At 39.5% G+C, this 25,250-nt stretch overlaps 3 protein-coding genes across 5 annotated transcripts in view; all 3 read right to left on the reverse strand.

Moving 5' to 3' along the window:
- Nucleotides 1–224: 224 nt before the first annotated feature.
- Nucleotides 225–14,361, reverse strand: LOC143135767 (uncharacterized). Of its 3 annotated transcripts, XR_012989223.1 has the most exons (4): nucleotides 14,219–14,361; nucleotides 13,609–13,970; nucleotides 12,858–12,998; nucleotides 3,961–4,034 (listed from the first exon to the last, which is right to left on the reverse strand). XR_012989223.1 is itself a non-coding variant. In XM_076296152.1 (3 exons), the coding sequence occupies exons 2-3, from the start codon at nucleotides 13,925–13,927 to the stop codon at nucleotides 1,342–1,344; spliced, it is 3,012 nt and encodes a 1,003-aa protein (XP_076152267.1). In that variant the 5' UTR covers nucleotides 13,928–13,970; nucleotides 14,219–14,361; the 3' UTR covers nucleotides 225–1,341. The 3 variants fall into 3 exon arrangements, 2 of the variants coding, with proteins under 2 accessions (XP_076152267.1, XP_076152268.1); XM_076296152.1 differs by lacking the exon at nucleotides 12,858–12,998 and having other exon boundaries at nucleotides 225–4,034; XM_076296153.1 differs by lacking the exon at nucleotides 14,219–14,361 and having other exon boundaries at nucleotides 225–4,034; nucleotides 13,609–13,643.
- A 3,699-nt stretch (nucleotides 14,362–18,060) lies between these two features.
- On the reverse strand, nucleotides 18,061–21,228 carry LOC143135981 (uncharacterized). The gene is made up of 2 exons (XM_076296380.1): nucleotides 20,754–21,228; nucleotides 18,061–19,853 (listed from the first exon to the last, which is right to left on the reverse strand). Exons 1-2 carry the CDS (start codon nucleotides 21,028–21,030, stop codon nucleotides 18,250–18,252), a joined length of 1,881 nt encoding a protein of 626 aa, XP_076152495.1. The 5' UTR covers nucleotides 21,031–21,228; the 3' UTR covers nucleotides 18,061–18,249.
- Nucleotides 21,229–23,423: 2,195 nt separating this feature from the next.
- Nucleotides 23,424–25,250, reverse strand: part of LOC143135933 (uncharacterized) — a 50,768-nt gene continuing 48,941 nt past the window's right edge. The window contains exon 4 of the mRNA XM_076296309.1: nucleotides 23,424–24,664. Within this exon, the coding sequence (XP_076152424.1) occupies nucleotides 23,544–24,664 (1,121 nt within the window). The 3' untranslated portion in view covers nucleotides 23,424–23,543. The remainder of the gene's footprint in view (nucleotides 24,665–25,250) is intronic.

Here is a 25,250-nt window from a genome sequence, read left to right on the forward strand (position 1 = left end):
AGCAGATGGTGGTGGTAATGCACTCCGTTTGCAAACTGCCAAAAAAAGCTCACTGATTAAAGAAGAAGGGTTCAGTGGCCTGTTCTTCTTCATCAGTGAATTGTTTTTTAGCAGTTTGCAAATGGAGTGCATTACCACCACCATCTGCTGGACTGAGGTGTAATGGCAAGTGTACCCCTTAGCCTCGTAATGGCCGCCAGGTGAATAAGGCGAATGTTGACACATTTGATGGCTTAAGATAGCCATAGGCTACGTGGAAAGAATTACTTTCTCTTTGGAAAGCGCAACAGTTCTAAACAATTTGATCTAAATCTAAATAAGGGGCAAATGGCAGTGTCGTATGTTTAAAGGGACACCAGACAAGCCTGATGCTTTTTTCTCTACGAAGCTCCCTCTAGCATCTGTACGTGTTGATACGTGTGCGAGCCCTCGCTCTTTTCTCGCCTCTGAAGCTCTTTTTCTTTGTCGTATATGTTTTTTTAATGAATGTATTAGTAGTATGATGTGTTGTCTCTGTGAAATAGTCTGTTGCATTTAAATGGCTATACTTTCCTTGCTTTCTAGAGTATTCTTTTCTGCCTGTCAAAATGAACATGGTTCAGCTGGACTTGCAACGTCACTGTGGCTATCTGAAAGTCACAAGTTTCTCTTTTGGACGTATAATGCACTAAATCCTAGGGGCTAAGCCTTTAAAAATTGAGCATATAAGGACTTGATATTTAAATATGCTTGTTTTCAACTGCCATATTTATCAACACATTTATTCTTACACTGGAATTGGAGTAATACAAACGTTTCACACGTTAGCCCCGTCGTAAGATGATTTTGTGTGCTCAGATCTACGCTGGTTTATACACTCGGTTGATAAATGAGGTCGACTCTGTTGATACGAACATTTCAATCACACGTAAGATGATCTCTTCGCTCAAATTTACACTGGTTTCTACACTCAGTTGATAAATAAGGGCCATTGTGTAGTACCACAATGTGGATCTGAGATATGTTAGAAGATTTAAATGTTTTTACACGCTGGACACATTTCTAAGGCTACTCTCTGGTATGTTGGAAAATGAGCGTTCTAAAGAACATCTAGGTTCATTGAATTCAACCTAGAATTTTATAACCGTCAATTGTTGTGGAATGGAATCTTACGTTAGAATGTTCAAAAACCCACACCTTTCAGGGTTAAATGTTTTTACACACCGGACACATTTATTAGGCTACTCTCTGGTATGCATAAGCATGTGGCGTCTAAGACTTAGGGATTTTGGAAAAGTCTTTCCACAAGGAGTACATTTATGAGGATTTTTACCAGTAAACATTTGGGTAAACAACTGTCGATTACTGAAAATCTTTTTCTACATTACACACATTATGAGACTTCTCGTCAGTGTGAGTTTGCATATGGGTTTTAAGACGTACGGATTGTGTAAATGCTTTTCCACAGTGGATACATCTATAAGGCTTCTCTCCAGTGTGAGTTCGCATATGATTTTTAAGAGTTGAACTTTGATTAAAAGCTCTTCCACACTGAATGCATTCATGAGGCTTCTCTCCTGTGTGAGTTTTCATATGGTTCCGAAGACCTGTTGTTGAGACGTAAGCTTTTCCACACTGGATACATTTATGAAGTTTCTCTCTAGTGTGAGTTTGGATATGGGTTTTAAGAGTTGAATGTTGATTAAAAGCTCTTCCACAATGGATACATTTATGAGGCTTCTCTCCAGTGTGAGTTCGCATATGAGCTTTAAGACTTGAAATTTGTTTAAAAGCTCTTCCACACTGGATACATTTATGAGGCTTCTCTCCAGTGTGTGTTACCATATGGGTTTTAAGACCTGAACTTTGATTGAAAGATTTTCCACATTGAACACATTTATGAGGCTTCTCTCCAGTGTGACTTAGCTTATGGATTCTAAGACCTGAACTTGACATAAAAGCTTTTCCACAGTGGATACATTTAAAAGGCTTCTCCCCAGTGTGAGTTTGGATATGGGTTTTAAGAGTTGAATGTTGATTAAAAGCTCTTCCACAATGGATACATTTATGAGGCTTCTCTCCAGTGTGAGTTCGCATATGAGTTTTAAGACTTGAAATTTGTTTAAAAGCTCTTCCACACTGGATACATTTATGAGGCTTCTCTCCAGTGTGTGTTACCATATGGGTTTTAAGACCTGAACTTTGATTGAAAGATTTTCCACATTGAACACATTTATGAGGCTTCTCTCCAGTGTGACTTAGCTTATGGCTTCTAAGACCTGAACTTGACATAAAAGCTTTTCCACAGTGGATACATTTATAAGGCTTCTCTCCAGTGTGAGTTCGCATATGGGTTTTAAGAGTTGAATTTCGTATGAAAGCTCTTCCACACTGAATACATTTATGAGGCTTCTCTCCACTGTGTGTTAGCATATGGGATCTAAGACCTGACCTTGAGATATAAGCTTTTCCACACTGGATACATTTATGACTTCTCTCTCTCGTGCGATTTAGCATTTGGGTTTCAAGAGTTGAACTTGAGATATAAGCTCTTTCAGACAGGGTACATATAGAAGACTTCTCTCTAGTGTGAATTCGCGTATGGATTTTAAGAGTTGATTTGCGAAAAAAAGCTTTTCCACACTGGGTACATGTATGAGGCTTCTCGCCAGAGTGAGTTAACATGTGGGTTCTAAGGCCTGCACTTGCGATATAAGCTTTTCCACACTGGATACATTTATGAGGCTTCTCTTCCGTATGCGTTAGCATATGGCCTTTCAGAGTTGAAAGCTGTCCAAATGCTTTTCCACATTTGGAGCACACATAATCCTTCTCTCCAGTGTGTACGACCAGATGTTTTTTAAGACTTGAAAATAGCGCGAAACCTTTTCCACAATGAGCACATTTATGCCGCTTCACTCCAGAGTGTACTAGCATGTGGGTTCTAAGATTTGAAATACTTGAAAAAGCTTTTCCACACTGGGCACATCTATGAGGCTTCTCTCCACTATGTGTTTGGATGTGGGATTTAAGTTGTGATGCAAGTGTAAAACCTTTTCCACACTGGTCACATTTGTGAGGCTTCTCTCCGGTATGTACTAACATATGGGTTTTCAGACCTGAAAGTAAAAAGAAATCTTTTCCACACTGAACACATTGATGACGCTTCTCTCCAGTATGCGTTACCATATGCGCTTTCAGAGTTGAAAGATATCCAAATGCTTTTCCACATTGGGAACACGTATAACCCTTCTCTCCAGTGTGTATTATCATATGTTGTCTAAGATTTGAAGCTTGTGCAAAACCTTTTCCGCACTGGGCACATTTATAAGCCTTCTCCCCAGTATGGGTAGGCATATGGGATTTTAGACCTGACTTTGACGGAAAACCTCTTCCACACTGGACACAAGTATAAGGGCTCTCTCCAGTGTGTATTAACATATGGGATTTAAGATTTCGCATTTGTATAAAACCTTTTCCACACTGGTCGCATTTATGAGGCTTCTCGCCAGAATGTGTAAACAAATGGACTCTGAGAAGTTGAATTTGTGAAAAACCTTTCCCACACTGGTCACATTTATGAGGCTTTTCTCCAGTGTGTATGTACATGTGCAGTCGAAGAGATGAAGATGCTGTATACGTTTTTTCACACAGGGGACATTGATGAGACTTTCTGCGAGTCTTTTGCTTTTTCTTTGCTTTTTGCATTTTCTGCCTAACAGAGTGTGTTTGCTGGTGTTTCTCAAGTTCTCTCAGGGTCGTAAAACTCCTCTTGCAGACAGTGCAGTGTGTTTGCTGGTGTTTCTCAAGTTCTCTTAGGGTCGTAAAACTCCTCTTGCAGACAGTGCAGTGTGTTTGCTGGTGTTTCTCAAGTTCTCTCAGGGTCGTAAAACTCCTCTTGCAGACAGTGCAGGGGTGCGTCCTTCCCTTGAGTTGCATGTTGAGCTCGTCATCCAGTCCATGGATGGTCTTCTGTTGTGTTCCGTGCTGCAGGTTCAGTTCATAATTCTGTCCATGGATCTTCTGTTGTGTTCCGTGTGGATATTCTGATGCACCTGTAAGAGTTACCATAGAGACAGAGACTTAGAATTAGAATGAGGGAGTTGCAGGTTGAGCTCATCATTCTGTCCATGGATGGTCTTCTGTTGTGTTGTATCTGGTTTAAATACAGTTTCAAAAACAAATGCTTAAATACAAAAGTGTTCCCTGGTCCTTGTACTTTTGCGATCATTCATTATTCTATTTTGAAAGTGAAATGGAAAATGCAAGTGGTATATGACTTTTTGAAGTTCTATAGTCACTTTATAAATGCAAATTATGTCATATTTTGACCTATTCTAGGGATTCATAAGTTGACTTAATGAATGGATAATGTGAAGTGCAAAATGCAATAAAGAAAAATGTATGTCATTCTAACCGTGTTATCTGGACAGTAGGCTAGGCTACCTAGCTCTGAAATAGATAGACCTGGAAGTAGAAACGATAGGTGGGTGGTCATATCTTGGCCATCTGAATGATATGGGTCTCGTGATGCATAAAGGCTATAACCTACAGGGGCCCATTGCACAAAACTAGGATAAGGGATTAAGCCAGGATATTTTGGTTATCCTGGCTCAATTTATCCGTGATCCAGTTGCACAAAAGCGGGATAGGGGGCAGCAGGATATGTTATGGTATAAGTCACCATGGCGATTTATTCTGTGGAGCTAGCCTGCTCCAGACCAGGCTAAGTTCCAGGATCTATTTAATCTCATCCCTTATCTCAGTCAGCAGTCACCATAAATGGAAACCAATAGTTATTCCACTGCCCACTACACATTGTTATCACATATAACTAGACCCACTGTCATTATTTAAACGTTTGTGATCATTAATTAACTTTTACATATCGGCATTCCCGACCTGTCATGCGACAATGTGACGTCACGGGAGCGCCGTAACCATTTTGTGCGTGATGGTCGCGACACTAGTTGCAATATTCTCCTAAACAGAGGTGTTGCTGTTTGTTGCTGTTGTGAAAGGGCTATCGCTACCTACTTAACACCGTAGAAGAAGGAATAAAGCCGCTCTAGTTGCCATGGCGAATCAGTGAATCTGTGATCGGTGGCGGGGTCTATTTGAGGGAGACGTGAGCGCGCACTTATCCAGGATAGGTTTCACCTGGCTTGATGAATCCGTGTCTGCTCATCCTGGCTTGGTCTTTGTGCAACCAATTAAGCCTGTACGCTCGTGTTTTGGATTCATTGAGCGCAGCTCAGTAACTTATCCCGGATGTCTTAATTCTGCTTTTGTGCAATAGGCCCCTACAGACATAATCTGTGACCTGTTGCCAAAACATGCGATGCATTGCAGCCATTTCATAGCGCCTCACAGACATTGTCGCAGGACGTGGATGCTCATTGTATATTTGCATGTTCACATCACAATCACAAACTCAAGCGAGGAGTAGTCTATACGCTTTCTCATGATGCGCAGTCAGAACTTGACGTTTTATCAGCAAACAGAACGGCCGCATTCAATCTTCTGTAGACTGCTCCAACCCGATGAAAATGTATGGCCGGCTGGCGACCAAATGAACCACTGTCTCAGGAAATGTAGTTCAGACCTTGTAGGTATATAATATAATATATTAGGCTATGCATCGCAAACGGAACGCTCGAATTACATTTATTTTTCTTAGTGCATTTTGCATTTCACATTATCCATTAAAGGAACCATATGTAAGATTGTGGCCAAAACTGGAACTGCAATCACTTTCAAATTACTCTAGAGCGGTGTATGCCATCCCCCTCCCCCCTGACTCGAGGTTGCCATGCCAAAACACCACTGACTTTGTGATTAGTAGATAGGTGGAGGGTGGCGCATCAGGCCAAAACACAACATGACATGACATGACAAAACACAACATCAACATCAGTTGAGGGCTGCAACTTCACTTTTTAAATGACAATATCCTGGCTGGACTACTGTTGTCAGTGATAAGTATTTGAAATTAACATGATTTCTAGGGCTGTAACGATACACCAACCTCACGATTCGGTTTGTATCACGATTTTTGACCCACGGTTCGATACGAATCTCGATTTTTCTTTTTTTTTTGGGGGGGGGGGGGGGGGGGGTTGGGTAAAGACATTTTATTAAATAACATTTTAATAGCCTCCCTTAGAACACCAGAGGATTACAATATAATATATCTATTGTTTTATATCCTGATATACAAATATTTTTTCTGAATGACTGATATTTATGACAGCACACTTTATGCAGATTAGCCTATAGCCTAGGCCTACTATTTTTTTATTACAACTCTACCTCTTTAATTCAGCCGTCTGGTTGAAGCCTGGAAATATTGTAAACAAAGTAGCATATAGCTTAGCCCAGTGGTTCCCAAACTTTTAACAGGCATGTACCCCCTGAGACATTATGATCTTCCGGAGTACCCCCAACACCACCAATGCATATACATATGATAGGCCTACAAATGTGCTGAATATAATGATTTTAAACAGATCTGCACCTAATCTCACACACAATCGTCTTGTTGAATGGTGCTTGTCTTTGCCTTGTAAATGAAGATTTAACTCATTGAGCTTTCCAAATATATCGCTAAGATAGGCCAGCTTCATCAAGAAATGTTCATTAGTCAGCTTTTCCCAAACTGTGGGTCGCGCCAGGTGGGGCGCGAACTGACGTGAAAAACAAGAGTTTTTTTTATTATTTTTTATCTGTAGGCCCAGGTATCACCCGATGCGCAATGGACGCACTGTGTTATTCATAGGGAAGCGCTCGTGTCAAGGCAGCTTAGTTAGTCCCGACCTGAATGAGTTTTTGAACGAGGTTGTGAGAGTTGTGGTGAATTTCATCAAGACCCGGCCCTTAAAAGCGCGTCTATTCTCCGCAGTTTGCGAGGGGATGGGAGCTGACCAAAAGGCTGTACTGTTTCACAGCGAGGCAAGGTGGCTTTCCCGAGGTAAAGTGCTGTCGCGTGTTTGAGCTCCGAGTCGCCTCTTCTTGGAGGAAGAGCGCATGTTTGAATCTGCAAGCACGTTCACTAATTTACCCTCTGTCTCCACTCTCGAATATTTTGTTAATGCGGAGAAAATACGTTTTTAATGTGCAGTGCAAATGCGGAAGTTAAGTTACCAACGTGGGATATAGAAAACGTTCGAAAAGGCATATGACTTAGATCTTTTTTCGCGTACCCCCTGAAATCAGTCCACGTACCCCTGGGGGTACGCGTACCCCAGTTTGACAACCGTGGGCTTAGCCTATTATAGTCTACTGATTGGACTGTTCAGTTTCCCCATGTGTGTTTCAAGGTAATACTTGTTCTCCTTGGGACAGGCCCTTTTGGGAAACGTTGGTATTGAGATGATCAGTCAACTTCAATGCATGAGTTTTAAACAAATATGTGCAGCATGCTAATGATGCTAAGCGGATTTAATAGTAATTTAGCTAGTCGTCTGATCCTTGCTTTCACGATTGTGAATGTTTTATTTAAGTCGCGCGTGTTCATTGAGCAGGAGAGTGAGAGGGAGGGAGCGCAAGAGAGAGCGGGGCAAGGAGAGGGGGTTTACTTCTATACTGTTTGGTAAAGTTGCACACATAGTCTACAATGAAAGCAAGGAGAGGTATGAAATTATTATTTATTTATTTGTTTTTGGACAACGTAGGCTACCGATAAGTAAAGCGGGAGTTGTGGGTTGCTTTTGCGGCCGCATAAGCTGCAAAGCACTGCGTGAAACACTAGAAAGGGTGTGTCGCGATTCTGCCTTTTCACACCGCGACACAGTATCGTGGATATGAATGTCGCGATTTCGGTTTCGAATCGTAAATCGTTACAGCCCTAATGATTTCTTAATGTCTAGTGACATATCAGGGCCATTTTATGATTAATTGAAATACATTTCTTACATATGGTTCCTTTAAAGGAGAAGTTCGGTGTGAAATTGACCTTAGCTGTACTGAAAGATGTTGCCGAGTACTTACATGTGTCCATTAGGCACCTTCGCTCACCCCCTAGCATTCCGAATTACGCCGTTTTTAGCCGAGTAGCTGTGGGGGCATAGCGTAGCCTATGCAACTAAATCGCTATTTTTACACCATTAAAAAAGTTCCAAGTAACTCCACACTGCATTGGTAGACTTCTGAGGGTCTTGGAACCTTTTTAATTGTGTAAAAATAGCGATTTAGCTGCATAGGCTACGCTATGCCCCCCACAGCTACTCGGCTAAAAACGTCATAATTCGGAATGCTAGGGGGTGAGCGAAGGTGCCTATTGGACACATGTAAGTACTCGGCAACATCTTTCAGTACAGCTAAGGTCAATTTCACACCGAACTTCTCCTTTAAGTCAACATTGTGTTTATAGCCTAATGGCCCTTTCCATTAGACTCCTAAATCTGCCGCCCGAGTTGGAAAGTTACTCAGCTTTCTTGCGGCATTTCACGCAGTACACGGACCGTTCCCCCTCCTTTCAGTTATTTCTTATCTGCGATTGTGATAATTAAACACTATAATTATGCAGCAGTCAATCAACAAAACAAAAAAATCCAGGACCTCTTCATAACCATAACAATTAAGCATGCCATTTATATTCTCTAAAGTTGTGGCCAGGGGCCTGTACTACGAAGCGGGGTTACTGGCTTATCTGGGTAACTTCGAGAGTAACTTGATCACGTGTGGCGTAACTTCCCGATTAACCCGTACTACGAAAGGTGGATAGGTTTTAACCGAGGTATGCTGCCATGGCAATTTACGCTGCATCTCAAACCTGCTCCGACCAGGTTATGTTCTTGGTTAACCCAAGGTTTCCGTTAACCACACCCTTTATAAGTACCACCCCTCCACTAACAATTTCTCCCGAGACATGTAGGCGTACCTGGATGATCCATACGACATTGGAGCGCAAATCGTGAGAGACTCTCTTCGCAGGGCGAGGGGTTTTAGAGACCGCCAGAAAATATAGCCTACCCGGACGATATTCTCTATGAAGTAGGGCTGGGATAAACGATTATTTTTTAAACGATTAATCTAGCGATTATTTTTTCGATGCATCGATTAATCTAACGATTCATTTTTTCAGACCGATTTGATTTCGATTCAATTCGATTATCGATTATCTCCCCATTAATTGACTAATAGCAACTTATACATGTTGATTTACATATCTGAATGAAAAAAAACATGAATTCCTTAACATTGGAATATATGTTTATTGCTCTTAAGATTCCAAAATAAAAGACTATAAGTGCAAAGTAATGCATTCTTAGTCAGAGGTAGCATTCAGTTCAGTAGTGTATAGCAGTGTTTCTCAAACTTTTTCAGACCAAGGACCACTTAACCAGTAAAAAAAACCTCACGGACCACCTAGCTAATAGACACAATAGGCCTACTCACTGAACCACCTTGCTAATTGTCTTTGCACCTTGCTTATTGTGTCAGAGGATTCATATGATTTAAACTGGCATAGCTTACATAGGCAGTGTTGCAGAACTATTTGGATTTACATACAAGTTGGTTCAATATTGCAAACAACTCATCTATATTATTTTTTACCACGTCTGCTCGCGGACCACTTGGGATAGCTTGCGGACCACCAGTGGTCCCCGGACCACACTTTGAGAAACACTGGTGTATAGGTCTAATTGAGTGCCTGTCACTTTAAGACGACGTTCGTGAGGGAATCCTTGCAATTAACATTAACACAGTTAAAACGCTGCTGATGTGTGGATGCAATTCATAACGTAGTTAGTTCAAATAACGGTTCGTATTTTCTCGGGCATAGCCTACAGTAGGCCTAATAAATTAAAATCACAATTTTAACAAACTTGTTGAATTGAATGTCATATTACTGTACCCTGCACATAAAGGCTACACATTTCCACAGCACCAGAATCCGACCGAATGCCTCCCTCAACCCCCTCCATAATCGGCCTTCCACTATTATTTGCTATGGCCAACTCTTCTGCTGTAAAACACGCTGGTGCCTTTCCACCTACAGTAGTGTTCAAAGACACCTTTTTCTTGTTAGCTGTAAAACAGAGGCCAAGTGAAGGCTATAAGCTAGGCCTACATGTTTTCATAATTAAGAAATATTAATGCAAGCTATAACTATATACTATTCTGAATAATGTTTTTGTGTTTCATTTTCACCTGCTGCCATGTGCGTTTGGCAATGGTGTTGCATCTGAAATATTAACAGGATTACCGTATTTTCCGGACTATAAGTCGCACTTTTTTTTCATAGTTTGGCCGGTCCTGCGACTCAGGTCCAACATATATATATTTATATATATATTTTTTTCCTCTTCGTGAAACATTTTTTGACTGGTGCGACTTATACTCCGGTGCGACTTATAGTCCGGAAAATACGGTAGGCATTAAATAAAAAAAGACAGGGCTTTGGGCATTCGTAAACCACGTCTCAAATAGGAGAAAATGAATATGTAGCCAGGCTAGAAACAAACGTTATTTACAAAAGTGCATAGCTTCAATAGAGTATGAAATGGTCCAAAACCAAAGAAACAAAGAAAACAAACCACAAAATTACTTTAAAAATAATGTTTTTGAAGGGGGTGTCAACGTGAGTTAGTGTTGCAGTGTGCACCGATACTACAAAAGTATTGCAATACCCTGAAATTAAAAATGTCACGATACCTAATTTTATTAGTATCGATACTTTTAAGAATGACTGTGTTTTTTTGAAGTAATATTATGCGTGTGCGCAAGGCATGCTTTTAGTGCCTCCTCCCCTATAGCAGCCTGTGCGTCATTTCTCCACACACGTATGCGCTAGGGCTGTCACTTTACGTTCGAAAATCGATTGCACAATCGATTGGACCAAACAACACAAGTTTCGAAAACTAAAATAGGGAATCGATTTTAACCAAATATTTACACTATTAATTTTAAACGAAATAAACAAATAAAAAAGATAGATGTAACAAAATTCACAAACAAGAATATAAGAATATAAAAGAATTCCGAAGTGCAGTAAGCATTGCGAAAGCTAAAAAGAAAATTCCCACCAAGTTTACGCACCGGGAACAGCTGTTTCAATCAGCTGCTGTGCTGCTCGTGTTTTGCCAAAAAATGGAGGACAACGCGATCAACCTGTGCGACATGTAGAGAGACGAGTGATGGGCCCTAAAAACTTGAGGAGTTCGATGTGGAAGTACTTTTTTGGATTTTTGGTATATCAAACTATGGAGAAGAACAAAGAGGTAGGCTACGCAAACTGTGCAATCGAGTTCTACGTAGGCGAAATTTGTTTGACATTTCTAATCGTAAACACAGATACGTTGAAGCCTGCAGTCATGTCACTGATGTAATGGCAGTCCACTCGGCTTACTGGTTTTCGAGAATGTTGCACTTCTGTTTGTCATTGTGCACGAAACTTCACGCCAATAAATCATCAGAAATATTGCTGGCTTGCGTCTACAAGCGCCCTCTTTACGTTCGTCCTAATGCCGGTTAGTTGTTTGTGGATTGGCCTATATTTGGCGTTGAAAATGGAAACGTCTTTAGACATAAAAAATCGATTTTACAAATCGATTCAATTAACACTTATGTCTCAAAAATCGAACAGGATTTTTTCACAAAAGTGACAGCCCTAGTATGCGCACTGTGCAGCTGTCATGCCATAAACAGCCAGACATTGCTGCTAGTTTAAGTGCTGTTGTAACACATAATACTACTTGCATCTCTCAAGTTTGTGTTTCTAACCTACCTAGGCTATGGGATTTAGATAATTTAGGCCTACTATTGGGTTTAACATCATTTAGAAATAGGCTACGCAACCATAGCAAACTTTTATATCTGGAGAGAGCTCCTTGCTAACTATCCCGCTAGCTCAGGTTGTGTCTGTCATTTGTGGAGTGGTCACTAAAATTAAAATGAACATTGCAAGACACTTAGCTCTTGAAGATTTTCTTCGACTTGTTCGTTTTTTGAACATTTGTTTTATCTAATGACATATGGTCATTCCATGAGAAAACAGCCAATATCAGGGTATCATGTACATGGTACAGCTCAGATTTTGCTGAAAAGCTGTGAAAATATGCCTTATGTTACCAAACGAGAATTGTGTAGTACAGGCTACAATGAACTACCACACCAGTTTCCAGCCCTCTACCACTATTAGAACAGACGTTATGGGCTTCCAAAAATGCCAAAAGATGAAATGTGACATTCCAATGTGTCAATTAGGGCCGTGGCACCCGAAATTCAAATGGACACCACGGGCAAACCATTTGAGATAATGACCTGAAACTTCAGATTCCTTTGTTTGGTAACATAAGGCATATTTTCACCACTTTTCAGCAAAATCTCAGGGGTCATGTACATGGGTGGCTGAATTGGCATGGAATGACCCCATAGAAAACATAATGAATTGCATCCACATATCCTTACGCACTTTGCGCAACTATTATAATTAACTAGCCTAAAACTGTGAGGCTGAAGGCTACTCTCACATATTTTTTTAAAGTGACAGGCACTCAATTACACCTATACCAATGTGCACTCAATTAGCCCTACACACCACATTAAAGATATGCCAATCAATATCATATTGCCAATCAATATGCCATATGCCAAAATCAATATGAAGTATTCAAAGCACAATTTTTTTAGCCACTAATAATTAACTAATGATAAATAATTAGTATAAAATACTAATAACTAAAACAACTTTATATGAATTCCAAAATATCAAATAGAAACATATGACATAAGCCATCATTTTTCGTATGCTTTTGTGTGTGTGTGTGTGGAGAGTCAAGGAGAATCTAGGATGGCCACTTGTGTGGTAATCACACTATACTACTATATTATATATAATGTTAGTCTGGAATAGTAGCAAGTTGATTTATTACCTGGCTTGGTACAACACACATGCAGACGTATCTTCCTTATTCCAATAGTCTACTATGAAGTGCCCGTTAGGGCTATGATATCAGAAATGTCTGATATATAGACAACTCATGTAGATTGCTGAGGGTTAGAGGAGGGCCAGGCTGAAGCATCCAGCCAAACAGTGCACACCAAAAAGAAGAAACAGACATTTTTTATTGAGATAGGTTTTTTTGGTAAAAATGAGTTGTGTTGTAGATTGCTTCTTAGTAAATCTTTGGTTGTGGTCCAATTCATACTCTGTGGAAGCTATTCACTATTGGCAACAATGTCAATCGCGCTTGTTTTGCAATGAAACAGCCATTTCCCTCTGGAAAAAAAATAGCATTGGCCTCTTAATTTTGAATATGACCATACACCCATTTGAATGTCAATCAGCAACTGTAGGATGAAATCGGAAAAACGTGCAGTGATCTCTTATTTTCATTTCTTCATAGCTGTATATTTAAGCGTATAGAATAGATGATGTAATGTAGACGATGTAATGTTGGCGTGTAAATACTAGCCTGCAGACTTGGGTGAAGTTAACCAGATTTAGCTATTTTCTAAGAAAAGTTTCTAGAGGCTGAAATGTGGTGAGCGAGAAGTAGCCTAGGCCTTTTTTTGTTCTTCAATGACCATATCAGTACAAAAACTAACATGGAAAAAGTCTGTAATATGACCAGTTTAAGAATTATGTGTGTTTTCTAAGGAGTATCTGAAAGGACTTCTTACCTCCCAGGAGATAATCGAGCTCTTCCTCCGCCTCGTCTTTCTTCACTTTAACCTCCGCTGTTGCCTGTTGTGTTTCAGTGAAAGTAACGTTGGACTCAGCGACGTCTGTCTCAATAATGTCCGTTTCAGTTTTACAGTGAGGCTCTGCAAATGGCTTTTCTTCATCATCTGCAAATGGCTTTTCTTCATCATGTGGAAATGCAATCATATGATCATATTCCTCCTCTTTTATATCTTCTTCTTTCACAATCAATCTCAGGTCAATCTGCCGCGTGTCAGTAACGTTACAGCCAGAATTTAACGCAAGTCCGTGATCCATGTTCGCAACGCACCAAAGATGATCCCATCCAAAGTTTTCTATCCTGTAATCAGAGTAACACAAAAACAAAATAATTCCTTTGAAGATCATTTCTCCTTTTAGAAGGAATTCAACAAAACAACATGAACTATTAGGCTACATGATTAATTTGTAAATGCCTTGTCCATCACTTCTTAGCCAACTTAACTAATGTATGTCTATGCTCGAGCGTGCACATTTAGGATCAAGAAATCGGCCACTAATTGTGACTAAACACGTAAAATACTACTTATGACTAAACAAGTAACCTACCTCAAGTAAGTAACTCAATTAAGACCTGTACACGGAGATTTAGAATTAATCTGCTGTTTAGGTCGTACAAAACGTGAAAACGTGTTAATCCACCCTAAACTTTTGAATTATTGAACCAGAGAATGTGTTTGAATGAACACTGCTAAAACTACTAGCCTACTTCTTTTTCGTATGTTAGTTGGCGACCAGCTTTGTGGTGCATTACCGCCACCATCTGGACTGGAGGGTGGATGAAGACACATTTACATTTCAATTATTCGTTGTAATAACCCAGTTATCTTCAAAAAAGAAAACAAAAAATGAAAACGATTTTCTCCAGATTCTCTTTGAAGTATATCATGTACATTTAATGTTATCTGGCTTTCAATAAGTTGTGAAATCAACCTTTGCCTGGTAGTCCAGTCATTTTAGGAGAAAGGGTTGAACAAATTGCACAACACAAGCAAACTTAACTGATTTTGTATCCTCGATATGTTCTGAGTAAGGGAAAAAAAGCCCCGAAGAATCCCAATAGGGGAAAGTTTAGAAAAAGACCTAAATATACCCTATTCATTCGCCTATACAGAATTTTTCTCATGCAAATAGGGGAAAAAAATTAACCTTCACATATCACCATGAAAATTACTGAGTTGATTACTTACATCAAGACAAACAAAAAATGTATTATAAGTTTTTTGAAATTGTTTGTTAACATGGGCAAACAGGGCATAATGTAATTATGTATAGTGACCAAAAACTAATTGCAACATTTGACAAACAAATTGTCCAAGGCATGGAGGAAGATAATACATGTCTTAACTGGTATTATATCTCATCTAGAGGGTATATTCTTATAGAAAATATATAGTTTATGGTGTTTAATTTGTTTTCCCTGGACAGTATAGGCCAAAATGTATCCACGTTACACTAGATTCACCTTTACAGAATAGAGGGCAATGTATTGTGCATGGCATAGAGGAAGATGGGAAATGTCTTAAATGGTGTTATAGCTCCTCTAGAGGGTATATGCTTATAGAAAATATATGGTTTATGGTGTTTAAATTGTTTTCCCTGGACAGTATAGGCCAAAATGTATCCACTTTACACTAGATTCACCTTTACAGAATAGAGGGCAATGTATTGTGCATGGCATAGAGGAAGATGGGAAATGTCTTAAATGGTGTTATATCTCCTCCGGAGGGTATATGCTTTCAGAAAATATATAGTTTATGGTGTTTAATTTGTTTTCCCTGGACAGTATAGGCCAAAATGTATCCACTTTACACTAGATTCGCCTTTACAGAATAGAGGGCAGTGTATTGTGCATGGCATGGAGGAAGATGGGAAATGTCTTAAATGGTGTTATATCTCCTCTGGAGGGTATATGCTTTCAGAAAATATATAGTTTAGGGTGTTTAATTTGTTTCCCTTAATAGTGCAGGTCAAAATGTATCAGCTGTTCACTTGATTCGCCTATACAGAATAGAGGAGTATGTGTTATGCATGGTATGGAGGAAGATGGGACATAAGTTGATTGATGCTATATTTCATGTACAGTGCATATACTTTTAGAATATGTATAGTTTTGACTGTTCTATGACTTTGGTAAAACCATGACCCATGCATAGGCATGCATTGTTAATTATTAATCTTAAACTATATTTATTAGTATAGCATTTTTGCCAGATGTCACAACAATGGAGTCACTTGGAGGCTAACTGCAGTTATCCCATCTGCACCCTTCTGTCGAATTAGGCCATCTTCAACTTTGCCTTCACAATTTTCCTGCATTCACTAACATAAACATACTGTGCTGTCCGATTATTGTTTTAGACAAAAATTGTGCAAAGTAAAGGGGCATCATACAGGCCCCTCTGATTGGACAGACAGTATATCAGTCAACCCCTGGGCAAGAGGTCAGTTACTATAAGACTTGCAAAATGATGGACTGATACTTTAGTGTGATATACTGTATGTTTCAGTGACCTCTAAATCAGATTACGTAAACACCAAAACCACTTTCCTAGGCTGAATAATGCTTAACTATGTGTTTGTACAGATTACACATTGTGGAACACTTACATGCAAAAACACACTTGGCTCTATTTAAAGATTCAACAACCATTTCCATTGATTCAAAGGGCCACAATGTAAAAATAGACACCAATTCTGGTTCTACTTTTGATCTGATCATGAAATCAAAAGTCTGAAAAACAAAGCATTATTTGTTGGTTTGTATCACATTCATAAACAAATAATGAAAAAACAAGTCCTTTTTTCATTTTTTAATTTTGGATTCTCAATTGAATATCAAATGAACGAATGATACACGCACCATTCTGCAACAAACCAGTCTGAAATAAGCCAAAGAAATTCACTCTTTGAAAATAAAAGAATGTTCCTCAACAATGCAAGATTCTAAAATTCCATGTAATGTTAGATGGGGTCAGATATTCTTTAGAATGTGTATTCTACAACATTCTAATTACAGTTTTGTCAGTATTTGCTGAAGAATAATGCATAAAACAACCCTCATTTTAACATATTTCCACCAACTGGATTTTCATGGTCTTTTACTATGGTGTAAAGATCACCAATTGAAATATAAAAATGTGAAAATAAATTCTGTTGCAATTAGTTTTGGGTTAGACCGTTGCCTGGACTATTAGCTCCGTTGTGGTATTTATACAAATTAACTATACGTAATTACATTATGCCCTGTTTGCTCATGTTAACAAACAATTTCAAAAAACTTATAATACATTTTTTGTTTGTCTTGATGTAAGTAATCAACTCAGTAATTTTCATGGTGATATGTGAAGGTTAATTTTTTCCCCCTATTCACGTGAGAAAAATACTGAATAGGCGCATGAATAGGGTATATTTGGGTCTTTTTCAAAACTTTCCCCTATCGGGATTCTTCGGGGCTTTTTTTCCCTTACTCAGGACATATTGAGGATTCAAAATCAGTTAAGTTTGCTTGTGTTGCAATTTGTATGCTGGAGGTCACAATTGTTCATAAGGCAGACTCTGATTCTATTGTCCATGAGGCAGATTCTGATTCTATTGTCCATGAGGCAGATTCTGATTCTATTGTCCATGAGGCAGGTTCTGATTCTGATTCTATTGTCCATGAGGCAGATTCTGATTCTGTTGTCCATGAGGCAGATTCTGATTCTATTGTCCATGAGGCAGATTTTGATTTTTGTTGTCAATGAGGCAGATTCTGTCCATTATGGCTGGCATATTGCGAACACAACCATCTCTGCTAGGTATCACTTAGATGAGTGTGAGTGTGAGTGATGTTACGTTTTTGTTACATACATGACATGGAAAAGCGTAGTAAATAGTATACAAATCTTTTTTAAATCCATACAAACCTACCAAAAACTATTGAACAAATAACATAAAAACCAAAACATGAGCATGAATCAGTTTTTTGACAGTAATGTGTGTGTGTGTATGTATGTCTGAAAGTTTTCCCAGAGCAACAGAGTATGTGAGAACCTTGTGACAAGGATGAAGTTGCATGTAAGCACACTACACTTATGTAGTTTTTTTTTCTTCAGAGAACACATTTCTACTTCAATTCAAATCCTACATGCCAGTATAGCATGTGAGCCAGATGATCCAAATGGTTTAGTTTTGGGAGCTCAATGTGGATGAGCGGGCGAATCGTGACAAACATCTGTTGGATTCAAACGGGGGAAAAAATGTGCTAGTGTAGATGTAGCCTGGGTTGAGGCCTCTCTAGAGTGAACCAAAGATTCTAGAGCGGCGCTCTAGAATCTTTGGTGTGAACAAAGTACCTTGTGTGGTGGACATTTAATACACAGTGGACATTCTAGAACAGTACACAGTGCTTCTAATGATCAAGAGGGATTTATTTAACATACACAGTTACAATAAGTTATATACACAACAACAGTACGTAGCGTCTTTTGAAGTAAGTTAATCCATATTCATATTGACTGACCAGCGGTGGAGAGGATGTTTTATTACTTGTGGAAACGGAGCACATGGCTATCGTCATGTGATACAAGCACAACCAATCAGGGGAGGGAACCTGGACTTGATGTATGAAAATGCGCTAGTGTAGATTTAGGCTCAGTTGCAGGTTGAATTGAGGCCTTTCTAATGTGAATTAGCTTGTGAGTCTGAAGACTTGAGATTTGTGAAAATCCTTTCCCACACTGAGTGCATACGTGAGGCTTCTTTCCCGTATGTATGAAGATGTGCGCTTTAAGAGTTGAAAGGTGAGCAAAGGGTTTTCCACATGCGGAGCACACATAATGCTCCTCTCTAGTGTGTTTAAGCATGTGGTGTTTAACATCTGCGTGGTTTAGAAAAACTTTTTCACACTGAGTACATTGATGAGCCTTCTCTCCAGTGTGTTTAAGCATGTGGTGTTTAACATCTGCGTGGTTTAGAAAAACTTTTTCACACTGGGTGCATTGATGAGCCTTCTCTCCAGTGTGAGTTTGCGTATGGGTTTTAAGAGTTGAACTTTCTTTAAAACCTCTTCCACAGTGGATACGTTTACGACGCTTCTCTCTAGTGTGAGTCAGAATATGGGCTTGAAGAGTTGACTTTTGTGTAAAAGCTCTTTCACAGTGGATACATATATGAGGCTTCTCTCCAGTGTGAGTTCGCATATGGGTTTTAAGATTATTGGATTGTGAAAATGCTTTTTCACAGTGGATACATTTATGAGGCTTCTCTCCAGTGTGAGTTTGCATATGGATTTTGAGATATGAGCTTTTGTCAAAAGCTTTTTGACAGTGGATACATTTATGAGGTTTCTCTCCAATGTGAGTTCGCATATGGGTTTTAAAAATGTTGTATTGTTCAAATACTTTTTCACAATAAGAACATTTATATTGGATTTTGCCTTTGTGTAAACGCATGTGGCGCGAAAGACTTGACGTGTGTGAAAAACTTTTTCCACACAGGGAGCATTTATGAGGCTTCTCTACCGTGTGTCTTTCAAGAGGCTTCTCTACCGTGTGTCTTTCAAGAGGCTTCTCTCCTTTGTGTAAACGCATGTGGCGTGAAAGACTTGACGTGTGTGAAAAACCTTTTCCACACTGGGAACATTGATGAAGCTTCTCTCCCGTATGTGTTAGCATGTGGCGTTTAAATGTTAGGAGGTGTGAAAAACCTTTTCCACACAGGGAACATTGATGAAGCTTCTCTCCAGTATGTGTTAGCATATGGCGTTTAAATGTTTGGAGGAGTGCAAAACCTTTTCCACACAGGGAACATTTATGACGCCTCTCTCTCACAAGTCTTTTATGCGGCTTCTCCCCTTTGTGTACAAGCTTATGGCGTGAAAGACTTGACGTGTGTGAAAAACCTTTTCCACACTGGGAACATTCATATAGATTCTGTAACGCATGTTTTAGCAGGTGGTATTTAAGCATTAAGGGGTGTGAAAAACCTTTTCCACACTGGGGACAATTATGGAGCTTCTCTCCAGTGTGTATTTGCATGTTGAGTTCATCATGTGTTTTCTGATGTTTCTTAAGGTTTCTCAAGACTATGAAACTCTTCCTGCAGACAGTGCAGTGGTGCAGCCTTCTTTTGTGCTGCAGGTTGAGCTCATCATTCTGCTCATGGATCTTCTGTTGTGTTCCGTGTGGATATTCTGATGCACCTGTAAGAGTCACCATAGAGACAGAGAATTAGAATTAGAATGAGGGAGTTGCAGGTTGATTTCATCATTCTGTCCGTGGATCTTCTGTTGTGTTGTATCTGGATTAAATACAATAAGAAATAAATGCTTTTAAAAATACAGTGCAAAAGTGTTCACCTTCCCTGGTGTCTTTTTTTCTTTTTTGTAATGCATTATGTATGTACATGTCCTTAAAGGTTTTGTCTTCGTTTTTTCTTATTAAGGCATTAAGACCAATTTCCAAAAGAGAAGATAGTCAACTTTAGCAGGGGTTCACATACTTTTTCACGACACTGCATCGTGTCATAGGGCAGGGGTTCTTTTTCACAGCACCGTACATCGTGTCATAGGGCAGGGGTTCTTTTTCACAGCACCGTACATCGTGTCATAGGGCAGGGGTTCTTTTTCACAGCACCGTACATCGTGTCATAGGGCAGGGGTTCTTAATTTTTTGTGGTTCCAAAATGTTCCGTGGATCCCATCCATCATCATTAGCCCATAGCTATGTCATGACACCATATTATATAGTGTGATATTAAGAAATTATGATAATAAAAGGGCATTTGGGGTCCAAATCACAAACATCTTTATGGAATAGATGGTAAAGAGTCAGCAAAAGTTAAAGGCATTTTGTTTCTTGTATCAATGGTATCAATGTCTGTCGAAATTAATATTAATTTGAAGAAAGATTATGGACAGAGGTCTTAGGGCCTACTTTGAATGTTGATGAAGGAAAATTATAGTTAGTTCTACTTTACTTTACACACAATAACTTTCATGTCACTATATGACAATTAACTAAGATGCAAAAGGCTGTAGATATGCTAAATTTAAGATTTGTGTGTGTGTGTGTTTTGGCTAGTGGTATCTGAAAGGACTTACTTTCCACCAGAAAATCGGGCTCTTGATCATCGTCCTCTTCAATCTTCACTTCAATCTCCGCTGTAGTCTGTAATGCGTTGGACTCTGCAAAGTCGGTTTCAGTTCTACGTTGAAACTCTGCAAAGGGATTTTCTTCATCGCGTTGAAATGCAATCGTATGACCACATTCCTCCTCTTTGATATCTTCTTCTTTCACCATCACGTTCAGCAGGTCAACCCGCTGCGTTTCTCTAGCGTTAACGTTACAGCCAGAACTTAACTGAAGTCGGAGATCCATGTTTCCAACGCATCAAGGGAGATCCCATTCAAAGTTTTCTAGGCTAGGCCTATGTAGTCAGACAAACATAAAAACAATAGAATGCCTTTGAAGATAATTTCTTCTTATATAAGTAAACAAAACAAAACAACATTAACTGGCAAATGGCGTGTATGCTGTTTGATGGCACAAAACGTAAAGAAATATTAATCCTCGCGGAGTTTTATTTACTTTTCTACAGTCAACGCTGCTGGTACTCCTTCTTTATTGCCATGGCGAATGGCAGCCAGCTATGGTGCATTATCGCCACCCTCTGGACTGGAGTGTAGCTTCGTATAGGCTATGTCAGAGCCCGTTTACAGAGCCCTTATTAGACATTCTCTGGCTATGTTAATATCCAGCTCGTCTTCAAAAACGTAACATAAGCGTAAGGGGGTCCCTTTATTTGTTGTGAGTAATTAAGGTCAACTTGATTAGTATTTGGCTTCATGTTGGTATGTCTGTTCTAACACTTTTTTGGTTTTGTTCTTAGACATATCATCAGTAAGTAGGCCTATGTCTTTGGTATGTGGTATGCATAATAATATTTAAGTGCAGTAAATAGCTTTGTGCAAACACCACTATCTGGATTCAGTCATCTGCGTTTCCCTTGCGGTCCCGTGGACAGCTCAGTATGTGTTTGGCTGTGATGAGATAATAAGTCTTTTCACTTACCTAGTCGTTTTATAATTACATCATTTCAAAATGAGGCACCAATATCTCAGTATGTGTTTGGCTGTGATGAGATAATAAGTCTTTTCACTTACCTAGTCGTTTTATAATTACATCATTTCAAAATGAGGCACCAATATCTCAGTATGTGTTTGGCTGTGATGAGATAATAAGTCTTTTCACTTACCTAGTTGTTGTTGTTAATGTTTGGGTGTGGGACTTAGGTCATGTGACCATTCCCACACCTCTCTACCTGGTAAATGTCCTCATCTGTGCTGTGTGTGTCTGGCAGGCCCTGATGAAAACTGTATAGACCCTTTCAAGAGAGTTACACAAGGTGGCCCCACAAGGCTTCCGTTTTAACATTCCATATGTTATCTTAATGCAGAGGAAGTAGATTGGGAACCAAATAGAATGTTCAAGCATTGTTTTTGTTTTTATTGTTGAAAGGGTCTATAGTTGAAATGCATTGGCATGTGGCCAATTTTGATCAAAGGCTTTTTTTTAATAGTTATCAGGAATGCCTCAGTTTTCTGTTTTCTCAAAGTTAGCCCTTTTTGAAGAGCAATTGTACCTACACAAGATAACCCATCACCATGTTTTATTCTGCAAAAGATAACCCATCACTGTGTTTTATTCAGCAAAAGATAACCCATCGCTGTGTTTTATTCAGCAAAAGATAACCCATCACTGTGTTTTATGTAAGGGATAATGTATTGTCCGCCGGTAATTATCAGAAAATAAGTCCCGACAGGGAGAATAGAACCCCAACACGCAGCGGAGGGGTTTTGCTTCGACCTGAAGGGACTTATTTTCTGATAATTACCGGCGGACAATACATTATCCCGCTTATTACACGGCTACTTCCCAAAACGAGAAAAGAAACCTAACACAATGAAGTGAGTTTTGTGTCTTCCGCTGACAAAATAAATAGTTCGCCACACAGATAGAACTTGACAGTTTCAGGTGTTGCGTGGCAACGTCTTACTAGCTTACTTTCCCTTTCAATGAAATTCCATTGCAATAAGCGAACGGAATTCTTGCGGAGGGATATGAAAGACGTTAATCAACCCGCTGCCATTGACAGCGGTGATTACTTTGCCGGTGATTTATGTAAGGGATAATGTATAGAACGCCGGTCACGATATGACTTTAGCCTACATAACCTAGCCTATTTGTTACCGTTCATCGTGGAATTTGCTGAGAAAATAGTTCGCGACAACACACGCTGCTGAACTCGAATCAAACATTCTTTGTAACACACCTGATCAACCGTCTGCTTTCATGTTTGAATGAAGTTCCAGACCTTGCGTAGTGATATGAAAGACATTAATCAGAAGCACAAAACCCATTGCCATTGACAGCGGTGATTAAATGCTTTGTCGGTGATTTATGTAGATTTAACATAGGCCCGAACGTTGGGAAGGCCCATTCATGTGAATGGAACTTTCTGCAGCACTCTGAAGAGCCGTGTAATAAATAGATTTAACATAGGCCCGAACGTTGGGAAGGCCCCTTCATGTGAATGGAACGTTCTGCAGCACTCTGAAGAGCCGTGTAATAAATAGATTTAACATAGGCCCGAACGTTGGGAAGGCCCATTCATGTGAATGAAACTTTCTGCAGCACTCTGAAGAGCCGTGTAATAATCAGCAAAATATAACCCATCACTGTGTTTTATTCAGCAAAAGATAACCCATCGCTGTGTTTTATTCAGCAAAAACAATGCACTGATTATAATAAACCAGACAACATAATATAATATACACTCTGGACAAACAGCACCTAATGTTTATCCCTCTTTGTAAATGTATATTACAGCCCTAGTGTACAAGCATGTGGCTTTCAAGAGTTGACATTTTTGAAAAAGCTTTTCCACACTGGACACATTCATGAGGCTTCTCTCTGGCGTGTATTAACATATGGGATTTAAGATGTGGAATTTGTGCAAAAGATTTTCCACACTGGACACATTTATGAGGCTTCTCACCAGTGTGTACAAGCATGTGCCTTTTCAGAGTTGAAATTTGTGAAAAAGCTCTTCCACACTGGACACGTTTGTGAGGCCTCTCTCTGTTGTGTATGAACATATGGGATTTAAGATGTGCCATTGAAAGAAAACCTTTTCCACACTGTACACATTTGTGAGGCTTCTCTCCAGTATGTATTAGCATGTGGAATTTCAGATTTGAAATTTGTGAAAAAGCTTTTCCACACTGGGCACATGTATGCGGCTTCTCTCCAGTGTGTGTTAGCATATGGAATTTCAGATTTGAAATTTGTGAAAAAGCTTTTCCACACTGGGCACATGTATGTGGCTTCTCTCCAGTGTGGATTAGCATGTGGAATTTCAGATTTGAAATTTGTGAAAAAGCTTTTCCACACTGGGTACATGTATGCGGCTTCTCTCCAGTGTGTGTTAGCATATGGATTTTCAGAGTTGAAATTTGTGAAAAAGCTTTTCCACACTGGGCACATGTATGTGGCTTCACTCCAGTGTGTCTTAGCAGATGTCTTTTCAGCGTTGACATATGTGTAAAAGCTTTTCCACACTGGGTACATGTATGTGGCTTCTCTCCAGTGTGTGTTAGCATATGGATTTTCAGAGTATAAATTCGTAAAAAAGCTCTCCCACACTCGGCACATTTATGAGGCTTCTCTCCCGTGTGTGTTAGCAGATGTAATTTCAGAGTTGAACTTTGTGGAAAAGCTTTTCCACACTGGGTACATGTGTGCAGCTTTTTGCCAGTTCTCATTCTTATTCTTATCTCATTTTCATTCGCATCAACAGAGTGTGTTTGCAGATGTTTCTCAAGTTCTCCCAGGGCCGTGAAACTCTTCCTGCAGACCGTGCAGTGGTGCAGCCTTCCTTTGAGCTGCAGGTTGAGCTCATCATGCTGTCCGAGGATCTTCTGTTGTGTTGTATCTGGATCATCTGATACCCCTGAAAGAGTTACCATATGCAATGACCGACGTACCACATCAAAAATTCATTATGAAGACACAATATATTCCACTTAATCATTATTATCATTTGGGGGCAGTCGTGGCCTACTGGTTAGCGTTTCGGACTTGTGACCGTAGGGTTTGCCGGTTCGAACCCTGACCAGTAGGAAGCGGCTGAAGTGCCCTTGAGCAAGGTACGTAACCCCTCACTGCTCCCTGAGCACCGCTGTTGTTGCAGGCAGCTCACTGCACCGGGATTAGTGTGTGCTTCACCTCACTGTGTGTTCACTGTGTGCTGAGTGTGTTTCACTAATTCACAGATTGGGATAAATGCAGAGACCAAATTTCCCTCACGGGATCAAAAGAGTATATACTGTATACTTATACTTATATTTCTGAATACATTGTGTTGCCTCAGGTCCGCTGCACATCGTTTGAAATATGAGTAGAAATAATCAAATGCGTCTTAAAATCAAGTTCTTAAAGTAACTTTCTTTGCTTTCATTCGATTCCCAATGAAGATACACTGGTGAGAATTGCTTTACATTGTTAAAGGAAAATTCCGGTGTTTAGCACTTTGAGTC

The sequence above is a fragment of the Alosa pseudoharengus genome, unplaced genomic scaffold (genome assembly GCF_046254945.1).
Source record: "Alosa pseudoharengus isolate Yale_2024_CS ecotype anadromous, Long Island Sound unplaced genomic scaffold, YU_APseudo_1.1 YU_APseudo_1.1_scf_1, whole genome shotgun sequence".
Taxonomy (NCBI): Eukaryota; Metazoa; Chordata; class Actinopteri; order Clupeiformes; family Clupeidae; genus Alosa; species Alosa pseudoharengus.